This window comes from Magnolia sinica, chromosome 1 (genome assembly GCF_029962835.1).
Source record: "Magnolia sinica isolate HGM2019 chromosome 1, MsV1, whole genome shotgun sequence".
NCBI lineage: Eukaryota > Viridiplantae > Streptophyta > Magnoliopsida > Magnoliales > Magnoliaceae > Magnolia > Magnolia sinica.
In genome coordinates, this window is record NC_080573.1 from 141,334,350 (window position 1) to 141,358,843 (window position 24,494).

At 39.7% G+C, this 24,494-nt stretch overlaps 3 protein-coding genes across 4 annotated transcripts; 2 read left to right on the plus strand and 1 right to left on the minus strand.

Annotated features, from left to right (window-relative positions):
• Nucleotides 1–8,606: 8,606 nt before the first annotated feature.
• Nucleotides 8,607–12,427, plus strand: LOC131222373 (polygalacturonase-like). 2 transcript variants are annotated; one of them, XM_058217521.1, is made up of 10 exons: nucleotides 8,607–8,729; nucleotides 9,021–9,273; nucleotides 9,410–9,538; nucleotides 9,691–9,861; nucleotides 9,976–9,996; nucleotides 10,121–10,328; nucleotides 10,944–11,025; nucleotides 11,131–11,239; nucleotides 11,943–12,059; nucleotides 12,180–12,427. In XM_058217521.1, the coding sequence occupies exons 2-10, from the start codon at nucleotides 9,028–9,030 to the stop codon at nucleotides 12,399–12,401; spliced, it is 1,305 nt and encodes a 434-aa protein (XP_058073504.1). In that variant the 5' UTR covers nucleotides 8,607–8,729; nucleotides 9,021–9,027; the 3' UTR covers nucleotides 12,402–12,427. The 2 variants fall into 2 exon arrangements, with proteins under 2 accessions (XP_058073504.1, XP_058073435.1); XM_058217452.1 differs by lacking the exon at nucleotides 8,607–8,729 and having other exon boundaries at nucleotides 8,851–9,273.
• Nucleotides 12,428–15,283: 2,856 nt separating this feature from the next.
• LOC131250122 (LOB domain-containing protein 24-like) lies at nucleotides 15,284–17,490 on the plus strand. The gene is made up of 2 exons (XM_058250754.1): nucleotides 15,284–15,439; nucleotides 17,077–17,490. Exons 1-2 carry the CDS (start codon nucleotides 15,284–15,286, stop codon nucleotides 17,488–17,490), a joined length of 570 nt encoding a protein of 189 aa, XP_058106737.1.
• A 1,407-nt stretch (nucleotides 17,491–18,897) lies between these two features.
• On the minus strand, nucleotides 18,898–24,147 carry LOC131221517 (chaperonin-like RbcX protein 2, chloroplastic). The gene is made up of 5 exons (XM_058216808.1): nucleotides 23,680–24,147; nucleotides 20,279–20,370; nucleotides 20,036–20,093; nucleotides 19,239–19,304; nucleotides 18,898–19,156 (listed from the first exon to the last, which is right to left on the minus strand). Exons 1-5 carry the CDS (start codon nucleotides 24,010–24,012, stop codon nucleotides 19,034–19,036), a joined length of 672 nt encoding a protein of 223 aa, XP_058072791.1. The 5' UTR covers nucleotides 24,013–24,147; the 3' UTR covers nucleotides 18,898–19,033.
• Between the last annotated feature and the right edge of the window lie 347 nt (nucleotides 24,148–24,494).

A 24,494-nucleotide genomic window follows, 5' to 3' on the forward strand; every position in this document is an offset into this window, starting at 1 on the left:
GACATAACACAGGATCGAGTACCATATGACCTATTCCTCATCTTTTCTTACGTTATGGTTAGTTAAAAGAGTCGTGCTTGTAATAATGAGTTTTCATGAGTTGGAAGATTACATGGTGCGTGGCCACATCTTTGGGCAGCGTGTACGGATTTTGGGTTTTGAAAACTAGGGCCTATGGTTCAGTAAGATCTAGACAATTGGTCAGTTGGGCGGCTCCACCTTAGATATCATGGACTATATATGACTCAAAATTCGCCCTGATGCAATAATCTTAACTTCACTTTTCGTGGCCTAAAGATAGACGGTGAGGATTCTTCGAAAGAAAACAACGTCCCCCATTCAGCTGAAAATGGTTATGATATTAATTATTGTAATATTTCACTCCGGTAGAATTTTCGGATGTTCATCAGCTAAGGTGAACATGGCCCCACTTGTCAGATACTGTAGAGAAATGCTTTGGTGCTCTGGAGTGTGATGGATATGTTATGCAGGCAACCAATAATTACTAAAAATGTTCAAATTATAGCACCAGTTCAAATGTACAATTAACCAAAAGTTATTATTATATGGTTGATTAAGTAGGGCTTGGATTAATTACTGCACATGGCTTTACAACCCAACTTTTAATTGAACCATAGTTTACTGTTAAACATAAGCTCATTCAAATAATTAATGCTCTATGACACAACTTTTAAACATGCTTTGCACGGTTCCCATCATAGCTATCTACCGTTCACTCAAATTTCATCAAGTTCTATTAATGCTAGGTGACATATCCAATCTAGCTCGACCATAGTATTAAATTACTGTCCATTTATTGGACACCTAAAATGAAAAGTATCAAATGTTCTTATTTCGAAAATCAAGTGTCCACAAATGAGGGAGGATAGGATCGTTAAATAAAGAGATGCCACCTTTTAACCAGTGTCTTTCTTGAGCCATCTCAAACTTATGTTCTCAGTCTAAACCTCTCACATACCGACAGACTAATTAAGGACAAAAATACTCCAAAAGGTTTAGATTAGAAAAGTAAGTTTGGGAGCGTTTGGAAAAGAGGCTGGGTAACAAGTGGCGTTCACAGTGGTCAATTTCTCTTAAATAAATCTGATTTTTTTTTATTTTTTTTTTTAAAGATAGATACAGGGGATTCCACAATTTAGTGAGTTTAGTTTGAGTGAATAAAGGTCACGTGCACCGTATCTATGTGGTTGCGTATCAAGTATCCATAGTATCAAATGACTCTACTGTAGCGTGCCGGGCAAAGCTGCTGGCCACTCATCAGATGACAAGGGATTGTATGATACGCGACATGCATTTTTGAACTGTTTATAGACACTTCGTTTAGACAAATGGGACCCATGATATGGTAATCTAGACCGTTGATCATGTTGCCTCTTCTTGTGGATTGACACTGCTTTAAAAGTGTGGTCGATGGAACAATCATCACCTTTCAATTTGGGACTTATATAAACTGACTCTTAACAAGATAAATAGAATGATTTTCCACATTCAGCTGAAAAATGTTCCAATATTAGTGGCTAGGATCTTCCGTTCTGGTAGATATTTTTCATCCACAGTGGCAGAAAACAGATGAATAGTCTGGATTGCCGAAGCATGGCCGCACTAGTCAAGGACGCAAGTTTGGAATACATAGCTCGCCCTCTAGGGCCACATGATGAGATGTTATAATGATTTGAACTGTTCATATTCTCTCCACTTGTATAAATAAGATGTTATCTTTACGGTTATGCTGTAGTGATGACCCAAATCTTTTGATTTTTAGAGTTGAATGTGAGCTATTGAAATTTTTAAAGTTTTATCTACAGTAAGTGAGTGATGGTCACAATCAATCCATTCACGATACTTGTCTTTCGGTGGCTTTCACACCACTGAATGAATCCACAACGGCGACGGTTCAGGTCAGCAGACAACTCAGCAGGTGGCGTGGCCCCAAGTGGGCGAGCCACAGGGCGAAAGGAAAATGAGGACTGATGATTCATTCCAAACGCCCTATTCTCAAGCTCCAAACATAATACCTTACACGCGTGCTAAATTTTCACATGCGTGAATGTTCCAAGTGCCCATACAGTGTTCCCATTGGTGGATGCGTGGCGCACCCTGTGGACGTCCTGGATCATATGCACGTGACATGCACGGGTGTTTAGCGCTTGAAGATGGAGCGTGTGGACGGCAAGGAACGTGAGATTACCAACCTCAAAACACACGCAAATGGCGCCCTTCTCTTACCACACACTCACCTTCTCCCCTTTCCTTACACTTACCGGCAATCCAAACACATAAAAAGGAGTTGGAAAATCCCCTTATACCTCCCATCCCTATTCACATCATCCACATTACACATTAAGTGGGCCACACCATGATGTGGTCACTTGGGTCATGTACAAACCGATATAAATTCGATCTTTCGTGAAATATAAGCATCTACATCTAAAATTGAATACCCACATTTGCACGTGAGAGGATATATACGTGCACATAGGTATGAGTAGATGAATGCACGCACATGAAGCATAGGTGACCGTGTCATATGTTACCATACAGCCATTTTTCTCAACGCTGTACAATATATCTGTCCGTGCAAAAGGTGGGTCACAACATGATGATCTCCAGGTAAGAAAATTAGGTCGATCCACTCATTGGGTAGGCCACACTAGTACACTTAAGTCATTCCATGATGACTCGGACTCAAAGCTTGGCCGAGTCAACTCAGTCACTAGGAAACTCACTCACGAGTCTTACTCATCAGAGTATGAAAAGCTCTAAACATTTTTAATAAGTACCGAATCAAGTTAAAGAAAGATAATCGAGTCTTCGAGTCGACTCAACTCCCCACTACATCGTGCAGAATAGACACGATCGAGTTTTATGGTTTTTCCCAAGTATGGAATGAATCATGCTATAAATGCACAGGAACAGACATGAAAATGTACATACATATGAATGCATGCATGAAAAGTCTTACAACGAATATATGTACGTATGCTTAGATGTTTATATACACATGCACATATTCATCTTATACACCACTTCAAGTGGGACATCTGTCAAAGTTGGAGGGCTAAACATGTTACTAGATTTGTTCATTAACCAAATATGAACATCTGTCTACATGTGTATGCGTGTTGATGGGATTTTCCTCCTCAGGTCAGAAGAGATGTGGTGCGGTTCAGATGCCACAAACAATAGAATTACCGCACTGCTCGATCAATCGAGAGCACTTCTCGACCAGTCGAGTGAACAGTGCTCTACCAGTCGAGGACTCAGCTTGACTAGTCGAGCTTACACAGATTTGAGTCCGGATCTTGTGCAGACTATGAAAATTGGAGACGGTTTTGCAAGAGGTGTGAAAGGGGGTTTCCAAATCTATAAATATGGGTGCCTAGGGCCTTTCTAAGTAATGCAAGAGGGTTTCCTAAAGCTTTACAAGGGTTTGTTAAAGGATTTAGGGCTATCAAAGGTGTGTGTGTGTGTGTGTGTGTGTGTGAGAGAGAGAGAGAGAAGAAGCTTGTGGAATGGAGGTTATGCTCATAGAAGTGATCTACTATATCTCAACGCTTCCACGTCCTCGTAATCGGTAAGATCTCTCCACTTTTCTTTTATTCTCTTATTGTTTATCCACTCTTGCATGAGTGAAGAAGGTTGTAACATTCTACTTCATAGTGAATTGTTAATCTAGACGAGGTTCCGTGGTTTTTACCTCTTTGAGGGTTTTCCATGTAAAAATCTCTTATATGGTGTGGTTTATGCTCTGATTTATTTCATTGTTTTATTATCCCATAATTCTGGTTTGATTTGGGAGGCTAGATCCTAAAGTTTTGTAAAAGGCCTCAAACAAAGTGGTATTAAAGCTCAGTTCATTGAACGGGTAGGATCGGTTTTGAATTATGAATGGTGACTCATCAAAGATGATCAGCCTCAATGGTTCTAACTGGACCATATGCAAGGCTAAGATGGAGGACTTGCTTTATTGTAAGGACTTATATTCTCCAATTTTAAGCATATCTGCAAAATTCAAGGATATGTCTAATGATGATTGGAAGAATATGGAGACCGAAAAGTGGTGGGGTTTATTAGACAACGATTGGACGATTCTGTATTCCACCATGTGTCAACTGAGACCTCAGCCGCTAATCTATGACTGAAATTACAAGGGTTGTATGAGAGGAAGACAGCCGGTAATAAGATTTTTCTGATAAGGCAACTTATGAATCTCAAGTTCAAATATGGTGGTTTTGTGGCCGAGCACATGAATGAGGTCAGCAATATAGTGAACCAGCTCTCCGCTATGAAGATGGTCCTGGATGATGAATTGCAGACTTTGTTATTGCTTAGTTTGTTGCCTGACAGTTAGGAGACATTGGTAGTATCTCTAAGTAACTCCGCGTCAGACGGAAAGATATACATGGAACAGGTATCTAGCTGTCTCTTCAATAAGGACACAAGGAGGAAGTCTCGGGGGTCTACTTAGGAAGAGGCCCTTGTGACACAGGAACGGGAGAGAGGAAAGAACAGGAAGGGTGGGAAGGCCCGAGATAAATCAAGAGGCAAGTCGAGTACCAGGAAGGATATTGAATGTTGAAATTGTGACAAGAAGAACCACTATAAGCATAAATGTCGTAAGACTAAGAACGACAAGAAAGGAAAAGGAAATGAGAAGGAAGATGAATCAGACTCCACTGCGGTTGCTTCAGATGGCGACGTTGTAATTATTTTTTCAGTAAATCACGATGTATGTCTCACAGCTACGAGTCAGGACACCGACTGGGTGATTGACTCGAGAGCTTCTTTTCATGTGACTCCACGTAGGGACTTCTTCACAAGCTATAAGTCTGGTGACTATGGGACCGTGAAGATGGAAAATTCTGGCATATCGAAGATCGTAGGAGTCGGTGATATTTGTGTGAAGACCGATGTGGACTCCACATTGGTTCTCAGGGATGTGAGGCACATTCCAAACCTTCGCCTCAACTTGATGTCGACGGAAAAGATGGATGATGGTGGCTATGAAAGCGGGCTTACTGGTGGGTGATGGAAGCTCATCAAGGGTTTGTTGATCACAGCTAAAGGAAAGAAGTGTTGCACCCTTTACAAGATAAGTGTCAGTGTGTGCAAGGGTGGATTAAACGCAGCAGAAGATTCAGTTATTAACATATGGCACAGGCGTCTAGGCCACATGAGTGAGAAAGGGCTTCAGGTACTAGCGAGGAAGCAACTCCTTCCAGACGTGACAGGTATACCTCTCAAAACCTGTCTTAATTATTTATCAGGAAAACAGCATAGAGTTTCATTTATTAAATCTGTTTCTCATGTTAACAAAGTGCATGCATTAGATTTGGTTTATTCTTATGTTTGTAGTCCTATGAGGACAAAAACCTTGGGTGAGGTATTGTATTTTGTCACTTTTATAGATGATGCATCTAGGAGGGTTTGGGTTTATGCTTTGAAATCCAAGGACGAGGTCTTTGGGGTGTTTAAATTGTTTCATGCTATGGTCGAGAGAGAGAGAGAGACAGGTAGATCATTAAAGTGCATCTGCACTGACAATGGTGGTGAATACATTGGCGACTTTCATGAGTATTGTAAGTCCTTAGGTATACTGCATGAACAGATGGTTCCCAAGACCCCCCAGCATAATGTTGTGGCTGAGCAAATGAATCGCACCATTATAGAAAGAATCATATGCATATTATCACATGCAAAATTGCCCAAGACATTCTAGGGAGAAGCAATGCACACAGCAATGTATCTGATAAACAGGTCTCCATCAGTCTCGTTGAATAGAGAAGTGCCTGAGAAGATGTGGACTGGACAGGATCCATCGTACAGTCATCTCAGGGTGTTTGGATGCAAGGCATCCGTTCACGTACCAAAGGATGAGAGGTTCAAGCTCGATATGAAGATCAGACAGTGTGTGTTCTTGGGGTACGGTGATGAAAAGTTCGGTTACAAATTATGGGATCTGACCTTGAATAAGCTCGTCAAGAGCAGAGATGTGGTTTTCTTTGAAGATCAGTGTATAAAAGACATTGGTAAGCCAGAGAAGAACCAGTCTAACTCATGTGAGCTAGAGGACATGGATCCGATTATTCCTCCTGTGGTACTTGATGACGGGGGAGTACAGTAAGATGTAGAGGACGAGGGAGTTCCTACAGAAAATAGACCAGCAGAGCAACCCCCACTTGATCCACCTGTTGAGCCACAAGTGAGGAGGTCATCTAGGGACAGACAGTCGTTCAAGAGGTACTCGCCGCATGAGTACATTATGCTCACTAATGGGGGAAAGCCAGAAGATTATTCTGAGGCCCTAGCCGACGAGCATAAGGAGGAGTGGTTGAAAGCTATGCAAGAGGAGATGAGATCCTTACATAAGAACCACACCTATGATATGGTGAAGTGGATACTGCAGTATCTAAAAGGCTCATCCAAGTTGAGTCTATACTATGGTGACGGAAAACCTGTGTTAGAAGGCTACACAGATGCAAATATAGTAAGTGACATAAACTCCATGAAGTCTACATCGAGGTTCATGTTCACGTCTGTAAGGGAGCGGTCTCTTAGCTAAGCAAGCTACAGAAGGTCGTAGCATTGTCGATGACAGAGGCCGATTATATTGAAATTAAGGGCAAAGAGCATTTAGTGTGTTGCATGAGGAAGAGCTTGTATGAGTTGAAACAAGCTACACGGCAATGGTACAAGAAGTTCGACTCGTTTATATTGAAGCATGGGTATGACAGCGCGGAGTCTGATTACTATGTGTTCACGCGTAAGTTCTTAAATGGTGAATTCCTCCTGAGTCAGAAAGGGAGAGATTTGATGGGGTTTTCCTCCTCAGGTCAGAGGAGATGTGGTGCGGTTCGGATGCCACAAACAGTGGAATCACCACACTGCTCGACCAGTCGAGTGAACAGTGCTCGACCATTTGAGGGTCGACTCGACCAGTCGAGTGAACAGTGCTCGACCAGTCGAGGACTCTGCTCGACTAGTCGAGCTTACGTAAATTTGAGTCCGGATCTTGTGCGGACTGCGAAAATTGGAGGCAGTTTCGTAAGAGATACGAAAGGGAGTTTTCAAATCTATAAATATGGGTGCCTAGGGCCTTTCTAGGCAATGCAAGAGGGTTTTCTAAAGCTTTACAAAGGTTTGTTAAAGGGTTTAGGACTATCAAAAGTGTGAGAAAGAGAGAGAGAAAGAGAGAGAAAGCTTGTGGAATGGAGGTTATGCTCGTAAAGGTGATCTACTATATCTCAGCGCTTCTATGTCCTCGTGATTAGTAAGATCTCTCTGTTTTTCTTTTATTCTCTTATTGTTTATCGACTCTTACGTGAGTGAAAAAGGTTGTAACATTCTACTTCATAGTGGATTATTGATCTGGACGAGATCCCGTGGTTTTTACCTCTTTGAGGGTTTTCCATGTAAAAATCTCTTGTGTGGTGTGGTTTATGCTTTAATTTATTTCATTGATTTATTATCCCATAATTCTGGTTTTATTTGGGAGGCTAGATCCTAAAGTTTTGTGCAAGGCCCCCAACACGTGTGTGCGTGCTTGCATATGGATATAGATTCATATGACGTTTAATTAAGCTCATGGGTACATGGGTACATACGTATAAATAGATTCAAGTATGTCTAAGGTGATCAATTAGCATGTATTAATGCATATGTATGCCTACTAACAAGAGAATGGAGAAGACGGCATAAGGAGAGAAAATTATAACTTTAATCTTAACTTTTTTTTATATGCCACTTATTTAACTCATAAGAAATTTATAAGTGCTTGTGTATCATCTATCACACTGCCAGAGTATCAAAGTTTTTCTCTGGCTGGAAACGGATCTACTTAGGTGTTTTTATGCATGCGCATGCCTAACAACTCAATGGAAAAAGACTCCTTTTGGATGGAAGTAAATGAAAGTAAATGAGAGGAATTGAGAGTGAACAAAGTTAAATGACATTTGAAGTATGTTTGGATAAAAGTAAATGCATAAAAATGAAATGAAACAAAAGTAAATGAACTAGCAAATGAAATCCTCACCACCAAAGAGGATTTGAAAGTAAACCGAGTGAAATGCATTTTTGAGCTCCTTGGAGAGCCACACAAGTAAACAAAAGTGTTGTTACATATACGCCCATCATACATGCGGCACGCTAATGACACTCCAAAACAATTTAATTGTGGGCTACATTACTAAAATCACACCAATAAAATGATCCAAACCATCCAAAGATTGACCATTTAAATGGATGGATAAAAAAAATTGGCAAGTTGCATGTTTGTGATCCTTGCGGGTATGGCTCAAAATTTTCTATTTTTGGCTAAATTATATATTTCAATATGTTTATTATAATCATTCTATTAAATATCACATGTGTACAATGATATTCTATTTAATTTTGGCTAAATTATATATTTCAATATGTTTATTATAATCATTTTATATTAATTAAAAAATTCCAATGCATTTAAATTCATCTTAAACAAAATATTTAAATTTTAAATGCATATCATTTACTCCCCGCCAGAACAATCCTTACGTTACCTTTATTTTTCATTTAAGTATATTCACAACGAGAGAGAGAGAGAGAGAGAGAGAGAGAGAGAGAGATACCAAGGTGTGCGACCGGCCAAGAGATCCTTTCGGCTCAATCTCTTGCATCTCAATCCACACCTCCGAATCATGTTGAACAAGACCCAAGCAGCCCTTGGTTGAGTAGAACCTCTCTCTCTCTCTCTCTCTCTCTCTCTCTCTCTCTCTCTCTCTCTCTCTCTCTCTCTCTCATTGCCTAACAAGCAACCTCTCCTTTCTATATATACACAAATTCATCATGACATAATTTCACCACCATACCCTCTAAGAAGAAAAATCAAACATCCCTCAGATACCACACTGGTTGTTGTTGCTTTTTCTCTTTCTCCCTTGCGAGTTTGAGAAATACATGGGTCTGGAAAGATGCTTACTCTCTATTTTCATGTTATCTTTCTGTTACTATTCCTGTTACAGTAATCTGATGGAGGGCCCACCCTCTATCTGTGTTGATGAAGCCTCTCCCTATGACACACAAGCCTATCCTACATATTTTGGTGCCATCAATGGTGAAGATGGCGAATGTGGGCCTGGCTTCTGGACCGCAGCAGTCTCAAATTTGTATGGTGATGGTGATGATGATGATGATGCGGATGATCCTGAATCTTCATCTAGAACGGTGAATGTGGATGATTTTGGAGCTAAAGGTGATGGAACGGATGACACTGAGGTACCTATCAGAAGATCACTGCATATGTGGCTTCTTTTGTAATTGAAATCTCATAAGAATTGGAGCTTTCCTTTAAATGATTGGAGGGTTTGATAAGTCTTTCTCTTTTTGTCTCTTAATTGTCACAACTTTGCAGGCATTTGAGAAGGCTTGGAAGGAAGCGTGTTCATCTGCTCCATCTGTTCTGGTAGTGCCTGAGAACAAGAGCTACCTTCTTAAACCAATTACATTTTCAGGCCCATGCAAATCTTTGATTAAAGTGATGGTGAGATGAATCTATACATACTAAAAAAAAATGCATTTTTATATTGAAGATAGTCCATGCAACTCATGAAATGAAGTTTCCATACACAAACTCATACATTAGGTTTGTTTATTGGAGTTTTTTTTTTATCATTTAATTTTTGAATGTATTAGATCTATGGAACCATCCAAGCTTCCACCAATCGATCGGATTGGGATGGATCAAACCAGCGGTACTGGCTTCGATTCCAGAAGATTACAAAGCTACTAGTTGAAGGTGGTGGAACCATCGATGGCAATGGAGAGATATGGTGGAAATACTCATGCAAAATCGACAAATCTCAAGTACGTTCTTTAGATTAGAATTCGAATTCTCTAAATTCGACATTGCCCACTTTTCTTTTGCTTTTTACAAGAACTCACTGTGATTAATTGAATTCTTCTTCTATGAATTTGCAGCCTTGTAAAGACGCCCCAACGGTATGTAACCCAACCCTTTGCATGTGAAATTGTAGAGATTTTTCCATAATGCATCAAATTCTCTCAAGATGAGCTCTTGAGAGGAAGTAGCTGAAATTCTTCCTCTTTGGTTTTGTTATAACAGGCTATGACATTCTATTCATGCAAGAACTTGAAAGTGAAAGACCTGAGGTTCAAAGACAGCCAACAGATACATCTTTCTTTTGAGAGATGTAGCGATGTCGCATCTTCGAATCTTATGGTAACTGCACCAGAGAATAGTCCGAACACAGATGGAATTCATGTTACAGGAACCCTAGACATTCAGATAGACAGTTGTGTCATCGGGACAGGTAACAATACATGCATATGTGCATACTACATACATGCGTATGTATGCGTTTGTATAAGTAAGACCCGAAATATAAGTATGGGCCCTATTTTCCTTTATTTAATGTAGTTTGAGTTTAAAAAATAAAAAATAAAAATAGAAAAATAACGCAAAATAGAAAAAGCCGGACTCAAATTATTGAAGAGGTTTGCTCCAATACATCCCCATGTATTGCAAGAAGAGACATCGGGACACTAGCCATTGGATTTGGATGTTGTTTCAATTATCCAGCCGTTTATTTGATAGAGCTCCCCTTGGATGGAGGATGACACCAAAAAAAATAAAACTCTCAGATGTTTGAAACCCTTTGATCATAGAAAGGTGACGTTGACCGGTCATTTTCAAAGCAAAAGAGCAAAATTATCAAAGGGTCGATGGTCCAATCGAACTCTTTAATTTTTTATTTTTCATACCATACAAGCTGAGACTGGTCATATAAACGGTTGAGATCATTGGAACATGGTCCGGATTCAAAAGCTAAAGTTCCAGCGTATCAAATTGCAACATGTTGCAAGCAAACCTCATTATTCAAATCTAGACCAAGTTCTAATCTCTAAATTCTTCTTTATTATTGAAGGTGATGATTGCATCTCAATAGTAAGTGGCTCACAAAATGTCAAAGCTACGAACATAACGTGTGGACCGGGCCATGGGATCAGGTCTTAAACTCATCTCAGCCGTTGAAACTCTCTACCGCAAACTGAAAGCTCCCTAATTTGCACAATATTCTGACGTTTTAAAAAAATCCTTCTATGGTGAAACAGTATCGGAAGCTTAGGAAAAGGCAATAAAGAAGCCCATGTCTCACAAGTGCTAGTAGATGGAGCAAAGCTTGTTGGAACAACCAATGGAGTCAGGATCAAAACATGGCAGGTAAGATTAATCAGCATATACACATGCATGCATGCATGCAACCTAAAGGTATGGCAGTCGCTACGCACTTGGAGAGAGGAAGGGAGACAGAAACCGAAGGGAGAGAGGGGGTCTGTAAGGAGAGCTTTTTTGCACGTAAAAATATAGCCGTTGAGAGCTTTTGCGGGTGAAATCCTAACTGTACGTTGGTGATCAGCCCTATCATCTTTTTCAAATCCCTACTCATGATCACTTCCCTTAAATACTCGAGTTCCCATTTTTGTAAAACTAACTGCGGGGGTAAAATTGTCACCGCCGCTCACGTTACATGTAATGTAGACACGCATACTTGCTTGCATACATGCTTGAATGCATACATGCATGCATACACACAAACACATACAGATATATTATGCATGTGTTTGTGTATGTCGTATGTTTTACTTTCAAGGAATGCACATTTTTCACGTGTGTGCATGATGTGTAAGTAGGTTTACGATTTTATTTTTATTTTTTTACGAGGATTCACTTGTTTTGGACATTGTGGCCCACATGAACAGTAAAACAGGCTGATTTTTAGGCCAAAAAGACCAAAGAATATGGCCCAACTGACAAAAGGCTCAGATCTCAGACATGTGTGCCATATTGACAAGTTTGCAAGGTATCTGGATGGGCACTAATTAATTTTTAAAAAAATCATGTTCATCTGTTTTTTAACGAGCAGGGAGGTTCTGGAAATGCAAACAACATCAAATTCCAAAACATTGACATGGACAATGTCACAAGGCCCATCATCGTGGATCAAAACTACTGTGACTCGAAAAAATCATGCCCGGAACAGGTATTTAAAAATGATAATAATAATAATCTACCCCCACCCATTGGACCATTGATCATATTGGATTAATTATCTGATCTCTCCCACAACCATCGATTTTGATGGTCCATTCTTCCCTTACAGGAATCGGCGGTAGAAATAAGCAATGTGGTCTACAAGAACATCAAAGGAACAAGCGCTTCAGAAGTAGCTGTCAAGTTTGATTGCAGCGAGAGTTTCCCATGCACTGGGATAGTGTTGGAAAACATCAATCTTGATGGAATGGGAGGGAAATCTACTAAAAGCTCATGCAAGAATGTTGAAGGGACTTCAAAAGGAACGGTTTACCCACAACCTTGTTTTTGAAAGAGATGCATGGCTCCCATAAAAACAAAAAAAAAAGTTGTGTGAGTGTGCATGTGTTTGTGTTTCCTTACAATAACATAGAGTTGTACCTTATCGAGATGCAAATCTTATGTGTGGCCCTAGTGGGCCCCCCCATGATCAATAAAGACTGTTAGATACAAGGGGACCACTGTGAATTGCATGAATATTGATCATAATCCGTTAATCCCACAGTCATACAATTGATGGCATGCTAGGTTGGACAGGAGAAAAAAATATTGGTCATATACTATCCATTTTGCATGTGCAATCCTCAGTGTACGTTCCCTATCTAACAGCCCACATTGATTATAGGTGGGCCATCTATGACGCACGAAAATTTTCATCTTAATAAGGAATTGACACTGGATTTCTAGCTCAGCAAAAAAAAAAATTCTTTTTTTCTAATTAAGTGTGAATTTTGGGTGTCTTTCCAGCACTGAAGTTGAGAAAGGAATTCCTCAGGTGAGATAAGAGTACTAGGATTGGCTTTTCAACGAGGGATCCGTTGCTTGAATTAAGACCACACGACTGGTAGGGAGGACGATCTAAGACATGCATGTGGTGGACCCTGCAGAAGAAGGGTAACTGTGTAAATACCACATCGGTTGGACAATCCTAGCTTGTCATCCAGTTGAAGAGTCTTAAACAGATGGTTAAAAACACAATTGGTCACTGGTCCACGTTCAAATGAGAGAAACTGGACAGCTAGGATTTTCACATCGATATGATTTTTATTTTTATTTTTTTTTAGAATCACATATCAACAGTATGACCTATAGCTAGCAGATGAACGGTTGGATTATCTACTACCTTTCCATGTGTGGACCCCTCATCGATAAGCCAACTTTCAAGTCTCCATGGATCCTCAAGCACACTAAAAGAGAAAACCTCTTCATTTTCCTAAAAATGTATGTTTTTTTTTTTTAAAACCATATCTAATTTTCTACATTTATGTATATTTTCAGGTCGTTGGAATGGGATAGGAAGAGAAGGAAAGAAGACTATTACTCCATATTGTTTCTCTAATTGTTTTCAGAGAGTAGTGAGAAAAGATAGTGTATTGGAGGCTTGTACTTTGGTTGATATGTACTGATGTCTGTGCATTATTCAAATAAAAAAGAGAAAGGGCCTTTTTGGTTCTTTTACCCAATTAGGGTGATGTCCACGGGTTAGATAGGGAAGGAAAGTTATATGGTTGATGATTGCATAGGCGGGCCACACATGGTTGAAGAGTAGGTTTTAAAAGATAACTTAGATTTCATTCCAAGGCAGTTTTTATCTTTTCTTTTTCTTTTTCTTTTCTTTTCTAGATGTTGTTGGTTTTTTTGTTTTTTTTTTTTTTTTTGCCTTTTCTTTTCTTTAATTTCTTTTTACTTTTCTGTCCCCGCAAAATGTCAGAGCAACATTTTGCAAAATATATTTATAAATTTATACAAATATTAAAAGACAAAATAAAATTTCAAACTTTTCTATTTTCTTTTTAATGCAAAATTAGAAAGTAATATATAAAACCTTTCCTGGTATAAGTACACGGTCTTGAAAGGGCGGAAATGACAAATCTGACCGTTCAACAAAAGGTTAGGCCCACTATGATCTCTACATGAGATACGTACATTGGATGCAAAAGCTCATGTTAGAAGAGTAACCCGAAAGTAGGTCGATATAAAACTAAGGTTGTCCACAGCAGTAGAAAAGTCAGTTGGGACGGCCGTTGTTGAATAGTTGGTTTGGGTGGGGTTGAGGGTCAACGCGTGCATGAGACCAACCTAACCTTAACCTTAACCTTAAGAAGGCCTTACCCACAAACTTGACCCAACATATATAAATACATATGCTTATTCCCAACCCATCTTAGGTTTACCCGAATTTGCTCAACCAAAACCAACGAGAAATCAAATACGTACGCTTGGCACTTTATAACCAAAGGAGACTGACATCACAACTTGACCGACCCAATAACACAATTCCTATAATCGACTGAAGATCGATCACTTACCTGATCATACCTCTATTTCTCTACCAACTGGATTGCGTCCAGCCCCTGCATGCCCAAACGAGTATCAGTCCAGGTAGCTAGGGATCTTTAGGAGTACCCATCGTTATGTATGTGTTTTATTCACGCTACGTACCCATCCATTCCTAAATATTATTTTAAGGTATGAAACCAACTATGAAGTAAATCCAAGGCTAAAGTGGGGAATTGAACACTCACCATTAAAATTTTCTTGAGAGCCAAACAAGTCTTGGATGAAGTTGATATATGTGCTTTCCAACACCGTTATATACCAAACAACCCAATTTTTTGGCATCTATACAGTGAAGCCATCTGATGAAGGGCTGTGATTGGTATGTAGATGGATCACTTGTCCTCCTCAAGGGAGAAGTACGGGTCGATATAAGATTTAAGGCGGGCACCCACTTAGAATCATTGATGACTCAGATTGAAAGTTAGACCCTTTTTTTCTTCTATAAAGGATCTTAACCAACCATTTTGGATAGGCCCCGTGATCATGGCCAGCCACGAGTCATCTAGACAGGGTGGACGTTCTTGATATAATGATACAAACGTCCATGTGTCCAAATGCATGCGCCCAGCTGCACCGAGGGTTATGCTACGACCTGCTATCATTTCCATACATCTAACATTCCCATGCGCTTTTTCCTCTCTAAATTAGGAAATTCCGTCTAAATTCCCTTTTCGCTCTAAATTTGAATTTCTAGCCGTTTGTGTTACTAACATTAGCTAATCCTCTCCTTTATATTTCAAAAAGATTTCAAAAATCTAAAAAAAGATTTCACTCAATCTAACAAAACCCATCTCTAGATTTTCACAATCTCAAGATACATTCCAAAGAAAGCCAATGTCTGCATACAACCGCTGTGCAGCTTGCAAATCCCTTAGAAGGAGATGTCCGGAAGATTGCATTTTCGCCCCGTATTTTCCTTCCACGCACCCTGAAAGATTTGCAAGCGTCCACATGATCTATGGTGCTAGCAATGTTAGTAAAATGTTACAGGTATATATATATATAAGCTTGCAGAATGCACATGCATGCATAGATATCATACTATATTTGATATTTTATTACCATATTTTTTTTAGAGTGGATCATTCATGAGCTTGATGAACAGCTACCATCAAATCTGAGATGGGATGTGAGTTTTAAATACGTTTTTAAAAACTAATAATTTTTATATCGATTGCATTATAGGAATGGGCATTTAATTTGGTTGATGAACGTTTAATACCTAATGTGGGATATAGGATGAGGGTTTAAATAGGACGTGGACCGCATGCAGCATGCTTAAGCATTATGTGCATGTCACCATAAAAGAGGAGCGAACTGGGTACTACCCGTACCAGGACCCAGCTAGAGACGGATGAGTGATGGGATCTGTGGGGCCCACTGTGATTATATACAATTTATCCATGCCGTCCATCTATTTTGAAAGATTCTTTTAGGACATGAGTTCAAAACGGAGGCAGACGGAAGTAGTGAAGATATAAAGCTTACTGTTGAAAACTTTTTGGTGCCAAAGAAGTTTTGAATGAAGCTGATATTTATGCCTATGACAGGTTTGAGAAAATAAACATCACAATAAACCTTGGGAAATTTTTAACAATAAAAGTTCAATCCCCACTACTTCATACAGTGTGGTATAAGGAGCTTTTGATCTGCCTCTTTTCAGGTCATTGGTACAAGGACCTTTGGATCTGCCTCTATGGTGGGCTCCATGAAGGCTTGACATGATCATTGGTATTTAGCTAGGTCATGTTTGGTCGCGGTTTGGCCAGTGACCTCAACACCAGCCACCTATCTAGTGTCAAAGCTTTGTAAGCCCCACCATGATGTGTATGCTTTATTCATGCTATTTATTCATTTTGCAAGCTTATTTTAGGTCATGAGCTTTAAACTGAGTTAGACCCAAATCTCAACTGAACCATGACGTGGGAAATTAAACTATACAAGATTTTGCAACATTTTTTTTTTTTTGAAAAATGAGTTTATGGATGAGGGAACTATACAGAAACATTACAAGACTATTCGGTAAAAATATCAGCTTATCCAAAACTTTCGTAGCTCACTGTTTCATGGAGTGTGGTCTGCCCGAGATTTGCAGGGTGCAGATTGCCGTGCATATAAAATTCAGATTCAGGTAGTCCAAAATGATGTAGAGCACACAGAGATGCCTGTTACAGATCCACTCTGTCCATCAGTTTCACAAGGGTTCAGTGATGAGCATCCCCTCATTCCCACTGTTCCCTGAGTAGCCCATTTGAGTTTTGGATGTCACACATATTCTATGGGCCCACATCACGGTAGGCCCCATTGAACGTTTCGTTACATTTCAACTGTTGTAGGAAATTGGCGCCCCCAAGGCCACTTCTACTCTAATTAACTACCCAACGTAAAATTCAGACCTGGGTCCAATCCATGGGTCTTGCTGATCAGCCCAAAACAGAGCAGAGTTAGCTGATGAGGCTGGGCCGGCCCAGTCCGTTTGCGGCCGTTGTTTTCATCATTGAATTGATGAAGGATACAAAGTTGTTCACCTAACATTGTAACTAAGATATAACCTCCAATACTTTGCACTTGGACCTGTTACGTCGCATTTCAATATTTTAAGCACTGGCAAGAAGCGATGATTTCAGTTTCTATCTTTCGAGCAGCAAGTCCCAGTTCATCTCCGTCAACAAGCAGCTGATTCCATGTCCCTTGAGGCACATCTACGCGTGCAAGACCCCATTTACGGATGCGTGGGAATCATATCCCAGCTACAACACGAGATAAACATGATTCAGTATGAGCTCTCAAGGAGCCAAGCTCAAATGGCACTCTACGACATACATTGGGTTGAACAGGCTCCAGTTCAATTGCAATCTGGCCCACAACATGACGTGTATGCTAACCGATTCAACCTCACGATGGCCCACCAAGCTCAAGTTGCCTTCTATGAGCAAGCTCAACCGCCGGCCGAGATGGACTGGAACCAATTGCACCATGGTGAAGCTTCATCTTTCAATGCCAACCAACAAGATCCCATGCTTAAGTTCGATCAGCTGTAATTAAACACTCACCAAACACCTGAATTTCACTAGAGTTCTATTGTGTTTTTCTCTTTCGTTGAAATTTCCAGAATTACCCTCACTGTTTAAGATTTCAGAAACAACTTGATAATCCCTCCCTCTCTCTCTCTCTCTCTCTCTCGGCAAGCCATCGAGGAGAATTTCAGCGTGGCTATCAGATCAACGAACTGAAAACCCAGTCATACTACATATCAGGATCAAATACACCCACAAAACAGGCATCTCCACGCTATCCTTAGGAGTCGCAGTGGGTCCGGTCAACCACTGGTCAACTGGCCCCACCGCCTCTTGAGGCGTGTTCCAGCCAACCTAAATATGGGTAGCAGATCCGACTCTGGCTTAGAAATGTAACCCGTTTTAAGCTATTATATGGGTAGAGCCAGGGTTAAACTCTACCCGACCTAACCGCCCATATAAGATATCCATGAATTGAGAGAGATGACCGGACCAAAAGCCAAAACAAAAACTTAAAGAAGAAAAGTAATACATGAACTTTTATGCACATATCATTAGGAGTGGCAATGGGTCGAGTCGACCCGTGGGTCAACTGGCCCAGGTGAGAAAGGGATCAACCGACCTGTGCATATAGGTTATCAATTAGGTTGGGCAGAAAAGACAAAACCGGACCCACAACCTGAAATAAGATGAAGAAAGGTAGAGATGATTTTTTTTCTTTTCCTTTTTTTATTTATAAAAAATTTTTAAAAAAAATTAACGTATGAATATATCCAATCTCTCTGGGTTAGGTTATGCATAGCCCTACGCTGTATTCCATTCTTAAAACTGATCAACATGAGTTGGATCGGGTCAGTGGACCCCAAAACATTTCCCATTAAATGGGTCTTACTTAAAATTTTTGATGTGGGGGAGGTCGGGTTCGGGCAAGAATTCTTAGCCCTTTTAGTAAATGAAATGGGTCGGGCTTTCAAACCCCATTGATTTCCACCTCAATCCAATGTCTAGGTAATGGATCATGGATGAGTTTGGGCAATTTTTGGCCCACTTAGTAAATCAGTCAGGCAGGACAGAATCCGACCAGCCAAACCTGACCCATTGCCACCCTTGGTTATCCTCCAGCCTTTCTTTCTTTTTTGTACAAATGAAGCCCATGGGTCAGTGATCCACACCGTTGATCTTACAGGCCTTACAGGGTTCATTTGGGCCCAAGATTTTGCACCAGCGGTGGGCCCACTCAAATTTGTATTTCAATACATACATGCACAAGATTATGCATTGTGCTGAGCTCTGCTGTGATGAGTGTGTATGTCATCCACTCCATTCTTCAGTTATGCCACCTCATTTTTACTATAACAACAAAATCATCTCGATCCAAAACTCAGGTGGGCCACACCATCAGAGCAATCCATGCATGCAAGGCATCTGATATGCATCACAATCACATCTTATTAGATTGATGAAAAATCATATAAATGAAAAATCTGTGGAACATAATAGCTCAACGTAAAAAGCATATACATGCAGTGAACCAAATTTGATAGAACGGTGTTGAAAACATAACCCATCAGCCAATTTTTCCTGTGTTCGTGTCGTCGGATGGCCACACAACAGTTTCCATGAGCCGTTCCCTCATCAACTCCAAGTTCTGATCAGAGATTTGCTGATATATTTTAGCATGGTCGCATATCTGATTCACAACAAGCAAGATTAGTGTCTGGGCCCACGTTTCAAATGTCAATAAGACAAAAACAGGCTCTTCCATTACATACCTTAACCCATTTACTGTAGAGGTGAAGGCGCGTTATCATTACCCTTTCGGCCAGTTCATGCTTCTCCTGCCAAATAAATACAAGCAGTACTCAGCTTGTTATTTTCCTCCAAGTGCATTAACATAGCATTTGGAAGTACCCCAAAATTCGGTTTTTGGTTTGATCTGTGTGTTGGGGAACTTTGATTTGAACTAAATGAACATTTGGGGTGGCACGAAAAGAAACCAGAATGGATGGGTTATGGGTTTTCCACCCCGAATGATGTTTTGCCTGTCTGAGATCATTGGTTTAAAAACTTGAAAACTGGACTCGATGTTTAACCAGGTCGAATTGACTCAAGGACTCAAACGAGCCTTTACTTGAGTCAACTAAATATTTAATAATTAAATTAATATTAATTTCAAATAGTTATATATTGCTAAGATATTGAAAAATCGAAGTATAAGCAAACAAATGGTGCTTGGCTTGTTGATTAGAGTGTTGCTCCTGCTTGAGGTCTTAGGTCTTCATTAAAAATCCTTTGGAAGTAGACCAAGTCAGCAAGTTGACTTGACAAGCATGCCGAGTCGTGACTGAGTCAGGCTTACAACCGAAATTTCTCAATAACTCAGCAACAAAATCTTGCCTATTCAAGTCAACTTGGTTTACTGAGTTTTATAACTATATTTGCAATTGCTACTTGAAATGAACAAAATATTCTGTGAGGGAAAGGCATTCTGGCCGCCCCATTTCCCGAGGTACTTCCCAACGTGCCCTTGAAACAATTCGCGAACTTAATCCTAGCTTGTAAAGATTACCTTTGCAAGAGTGCGAATGAAACGCTTCCCCTCTCCAGGGTCGTTTGTTACTATAAAACTGTTAGGCAGCATAAAACAAGCATAACTAAGAAGAAAACAGTGAAATGTATATAAGCATAACAAAATTTTAAAAGAACAACATCATCTTATAAAACTGGGCCCTTCAGAACAACCGTGATCATTGGATATTGTTCGACGTCAAATCCTTCATGGACAGTCTACCAAAGATATAGATGCACTTACTCGTAAAACCACCTGTACTGTGGTGGATTCATCTCATAAAGCTGGTTAAGAACAGTCCTTGTAGCTTTGTATGTAAAATAGTTGACTATTTGCTGCAAGTGAAGACATTCTCAGTCAAAAATAAGGAATTTCTGTGCACAAAAAATTATTTCAAGAATTATACCAACTCGAGGTTTCTAAAGTAAATGGCTGTAAATGGGTAATGATTATTTACTCTTGTAATTGTGTGGTGACATCACTTACATTTGAATGCAATGATGATTTTGCTACATTGTTTGTTTCACCCAGAAATCAATGTAAAAATGGCAGTTTTATAATGTGAAAATTTAATTATTCCAATGTACTTTACCTACTTCCTTTACCACAGTGTATTTGACTCTCGATATACAAGCCATAATTCATGTTTATACAAACACCTAGAAATAATAATGATGGCTCATTTACATTACATTTCATAGGAAATTGGAAAACCAAAACAGGCCCTTATAATGAATTGCACTTCAGTTTGATTGACCATCCAAACACGCACCTTTAGCCAGATTCAGAAGACCAAGGTTTACAAGAAACGTGTAACTAGATACAAGGCTCTTATGTGACAATCATTGGCCAAGACATAAAAAAGGACACAAATAGCACCACAGAACCACCCAAAATCTAATTAACTGTAGCATTATTGATGTGTTTGGATGCACAATTGAATCGAACCATGAAATTCAGTTTGAACAAGTGCCAATGTCAAAAATCAATTATGTTTCCTAGTATACATAAACGGGAAGTAGCCCCCAAGTGCAGTTGCATTTCTTTCAAGTCCTGTTTGAAAGTAATTTGATTGAAGTTAGGAGCTTAGACCCTCAACACATGCTCAGAGAGTAAATTTCTTTTTTTTTGAAAGGTAACAGTAACTTTATTAAAAAATAGTTACACAAATAGGAAGTAGCCCTAAGTGCACTTGCATTTCTTTCAAGTCCTATTTGATAGTAATTTGACTGCAGTTAGGAGCTTAGACCCTCAAAACGGATGCTCAGAGAGGAAATTACTTCTCTTTTTTTTTTTGAAAGGTAACAGTAACTTTATTTAAAAAGAGGAAGCGCCAACCTGGCGCAACACACTATAAAAAGGAAAAGGGATTATTTCCACTTTATTACACTAGTAATGGCAACTTTAATTGACTGTGCATTCAAAAGCTAACAGAACAATGATGCAGTAGATATAGGTACTGATACGAAAGTCGTTCAATATGTAATGAATCTCGTTGCTCCCATTTCTTTTGATATGAAGTATTAGGGCAAACATGCATAGGAGAAAAGGCAGCATGCCCTTCTATGCAGTTATTCGGGAGAATTAGGACCTGGTTGTTTGAAACTTGAACGTTTGCACAGATAATGCAAAACTGTTATGGAAACATATAATAAAACTGTTAGGGTTTGGAATTGGCTCCGATAGCACGTAGTTGGGGAAAATTAAGATTAGAGGGAAAAGAGCTCTCTAACCTCCCTTTATTAAGAAAACCTTAATAATATGGGTTGGGCCCTGAGATGGGCCTGGGCCAAGATACATCAACATAGCCTGTAGACCCAGTGAAGGCCCAGTTACATGAACATAGTCCCACATCAGATAGTTGTGGAAAGTGGGTTCAGACTCCTATCTATAAGGGACTTAAATTCATCTAATCCAGTATCTGAATCAACACCCATATGGCACATAGTGCACCCAGGAGCTCTGATCTAGTAAAATCGTAAAGTGCATCAGTACTCTAATTGTGTTTCTTCATTTTAAAATTGTCCACAACTAAATATTAGTTCTTGAGAACACTCCATATATGATACCACAATCTGTTAGAAGTTCATGGCACAGCTGGTGAATTTAGAACAATTAATGCGCTTAATTTATGTTGATGCATTCATAGGTGAGAGGATCGGCTCAAAGTTTGTGGGTTTTGTTCAATGATGTTGTTATGTGCTTGTGCAGCCATAATCCCATCAGATATCTATGACAATTCAAAAACTCACACACGATAAAGAGTATCAATTGAGAAATATGCCAAGAATATCAAACGCCAACATGCATATTCTTCTCCTACATTAACCATACATCCAAATTCAATCCAACATCCAGCATCGCTGCTCCAATTTAATATATAATACAGCTGCACAAGTTCATTTCATCGAAAAGAGACTACACCCAACACACTTCTATTATTGTTTAGTAAGTTGATCCAGCCAATAACTCACCAGGTTGGCACCCTAATGAGACTCGTTCAACACACACACGTGTGCAAGATCTGAACCATTCACCCAGTGATGTCCATGGTAAACATGCCCATACCTAAAATAGCAGGGCAGACCACTCCAGTGTATTTATCTTATGTAACAACCTTTTTGTTAATTTACTATTTATATTTTTTGAACTGATGAGAAGAGAATATATCTTTGAATTTTTTATTCAGAATTTGAATATAATAATACTTTAATTGGTCAAATATCAATTGATAATTTGATTCATAAGTTGAAAAGAGTAATATTTAAATAATGAATTCCATCAATTGATTTTGTAATGCTCTGGAATGGAACTTTACTATTTCATCTATTGGTAAATTCTATGTTCTTCCACTTTCTCAGGGGTTTATTTATCCTTCACAAATAACATCGTCATACTTTAAATAACATTGTCATACTTTGGGCGAGAAAAAATAACCAACAGTCCACAATCAACGCTATTGTGATGTCCAGGGCATGTCCACAGATCACCTAATGATGGGCTGGATCTCCCACAGGTATGCCATTTTGTCACAAGTCCACTAAAAAGCTCAATTGAATTAGCCTGTTAGGCCACCTCATGAATCAAACAATGCCCAAAAATTGGAACAGCTGGGTGTTTCTAGCCATTCTATCCACAGATTTCTTGAAACTTTTCCAGACCATCTAAAAATAGGTGATAGATCAGATGGTTGTGAACATCTCATCAGCACCACTTTGTCCCCATGGCTCATCCAAGAGGTGGCCCACTGATTTAATGCTACATAACCCCAATTACATACTTACCAATCAAAAGGTTTCAAACTTTGAATCACCTTACACAACTACATCAATGATAAAATGATTCATGGGGCGAAACAAAACCATTAGATGGCAACAATACTATTTAGTAAACATCACCAGAAGTACATCAAATCCTTTGAATTATGAGCAAATGAAATGTTATTTCTCATCAAATCATTCATAAAATCTTTGGAACCTTTTGACCCAAAACAGATCCAGATAACTAAATGGCGTATTTGGTTGCACCAAATTTCATGAAATATGGCAAAACTTTAATATTTGGCGCAGCCAAATGCACCCTAAATCAAATGTAATTAAACTAAAACAACAAAGATTGCAGCTGAAGCAGAGTAGATTGCCTACCTTAGTAACATCTTCGAAAGTGTCGTCGTACTGACCGGCTGCCTCGTTCAAAATCACCAAGCTCTGTAACTTGCGCCGTGGCCTCAAGCGAATGATCCCCGACGGGATCTTCCCCGACAAGCGCCAATCGTGCCAGGTGTCAACAAACGAGCTGCTCAGCTCCAATGAGGCCGCCGAATGCCTCGATTGCTTTCTGCCCATTGAATTCCTATACAGACCTAAATCGCCACTACTCTTGAAACTGACATTAGAAACAGAGAGAGTGTCAACGCAGAGGCAGGGGCACATATGGGAATCGACGGCCAGGCCCGCCATCGATGCAGCTCCAACCATCTTCACCCAAAGCAGAGAAAACAACAGAATAAAACCTTCCAAAAATCACGATTTTCTTCAGCTATGAAGTGATTTAGATCGAGAGAAGAGAACACCAAGGAAATGATGCAGAAATGGGGGGTTCGGAGAGATTTTGATTATTTCATCCCTCGCCGAACGATTTATGCGGTTGAAATCCTCCCACTCAAAACTCCGCTTTTCCGACCGGGTGGAACGTGTTCTTCCAATTTTGAGGGCTTTCTGACTACGTGTCAGAATCTTATTCGGCCACGTAGTATGTGGGATTCCTGCGCTTCGGAAAGTTGGGCACCTTACCAACCGTCCAGCGTCGGCACCGATTCGAATCAACTGACACGTGTCAACATTTTAGGCGTTCATTTAGCGTATGAGGACAATGTTGAATCTTGCCGTTCAAAAATGTCATACTGGTGAAAAATGAGATTATATGATACTCAGGAAGTGTATGATGCTTGATACGCTGG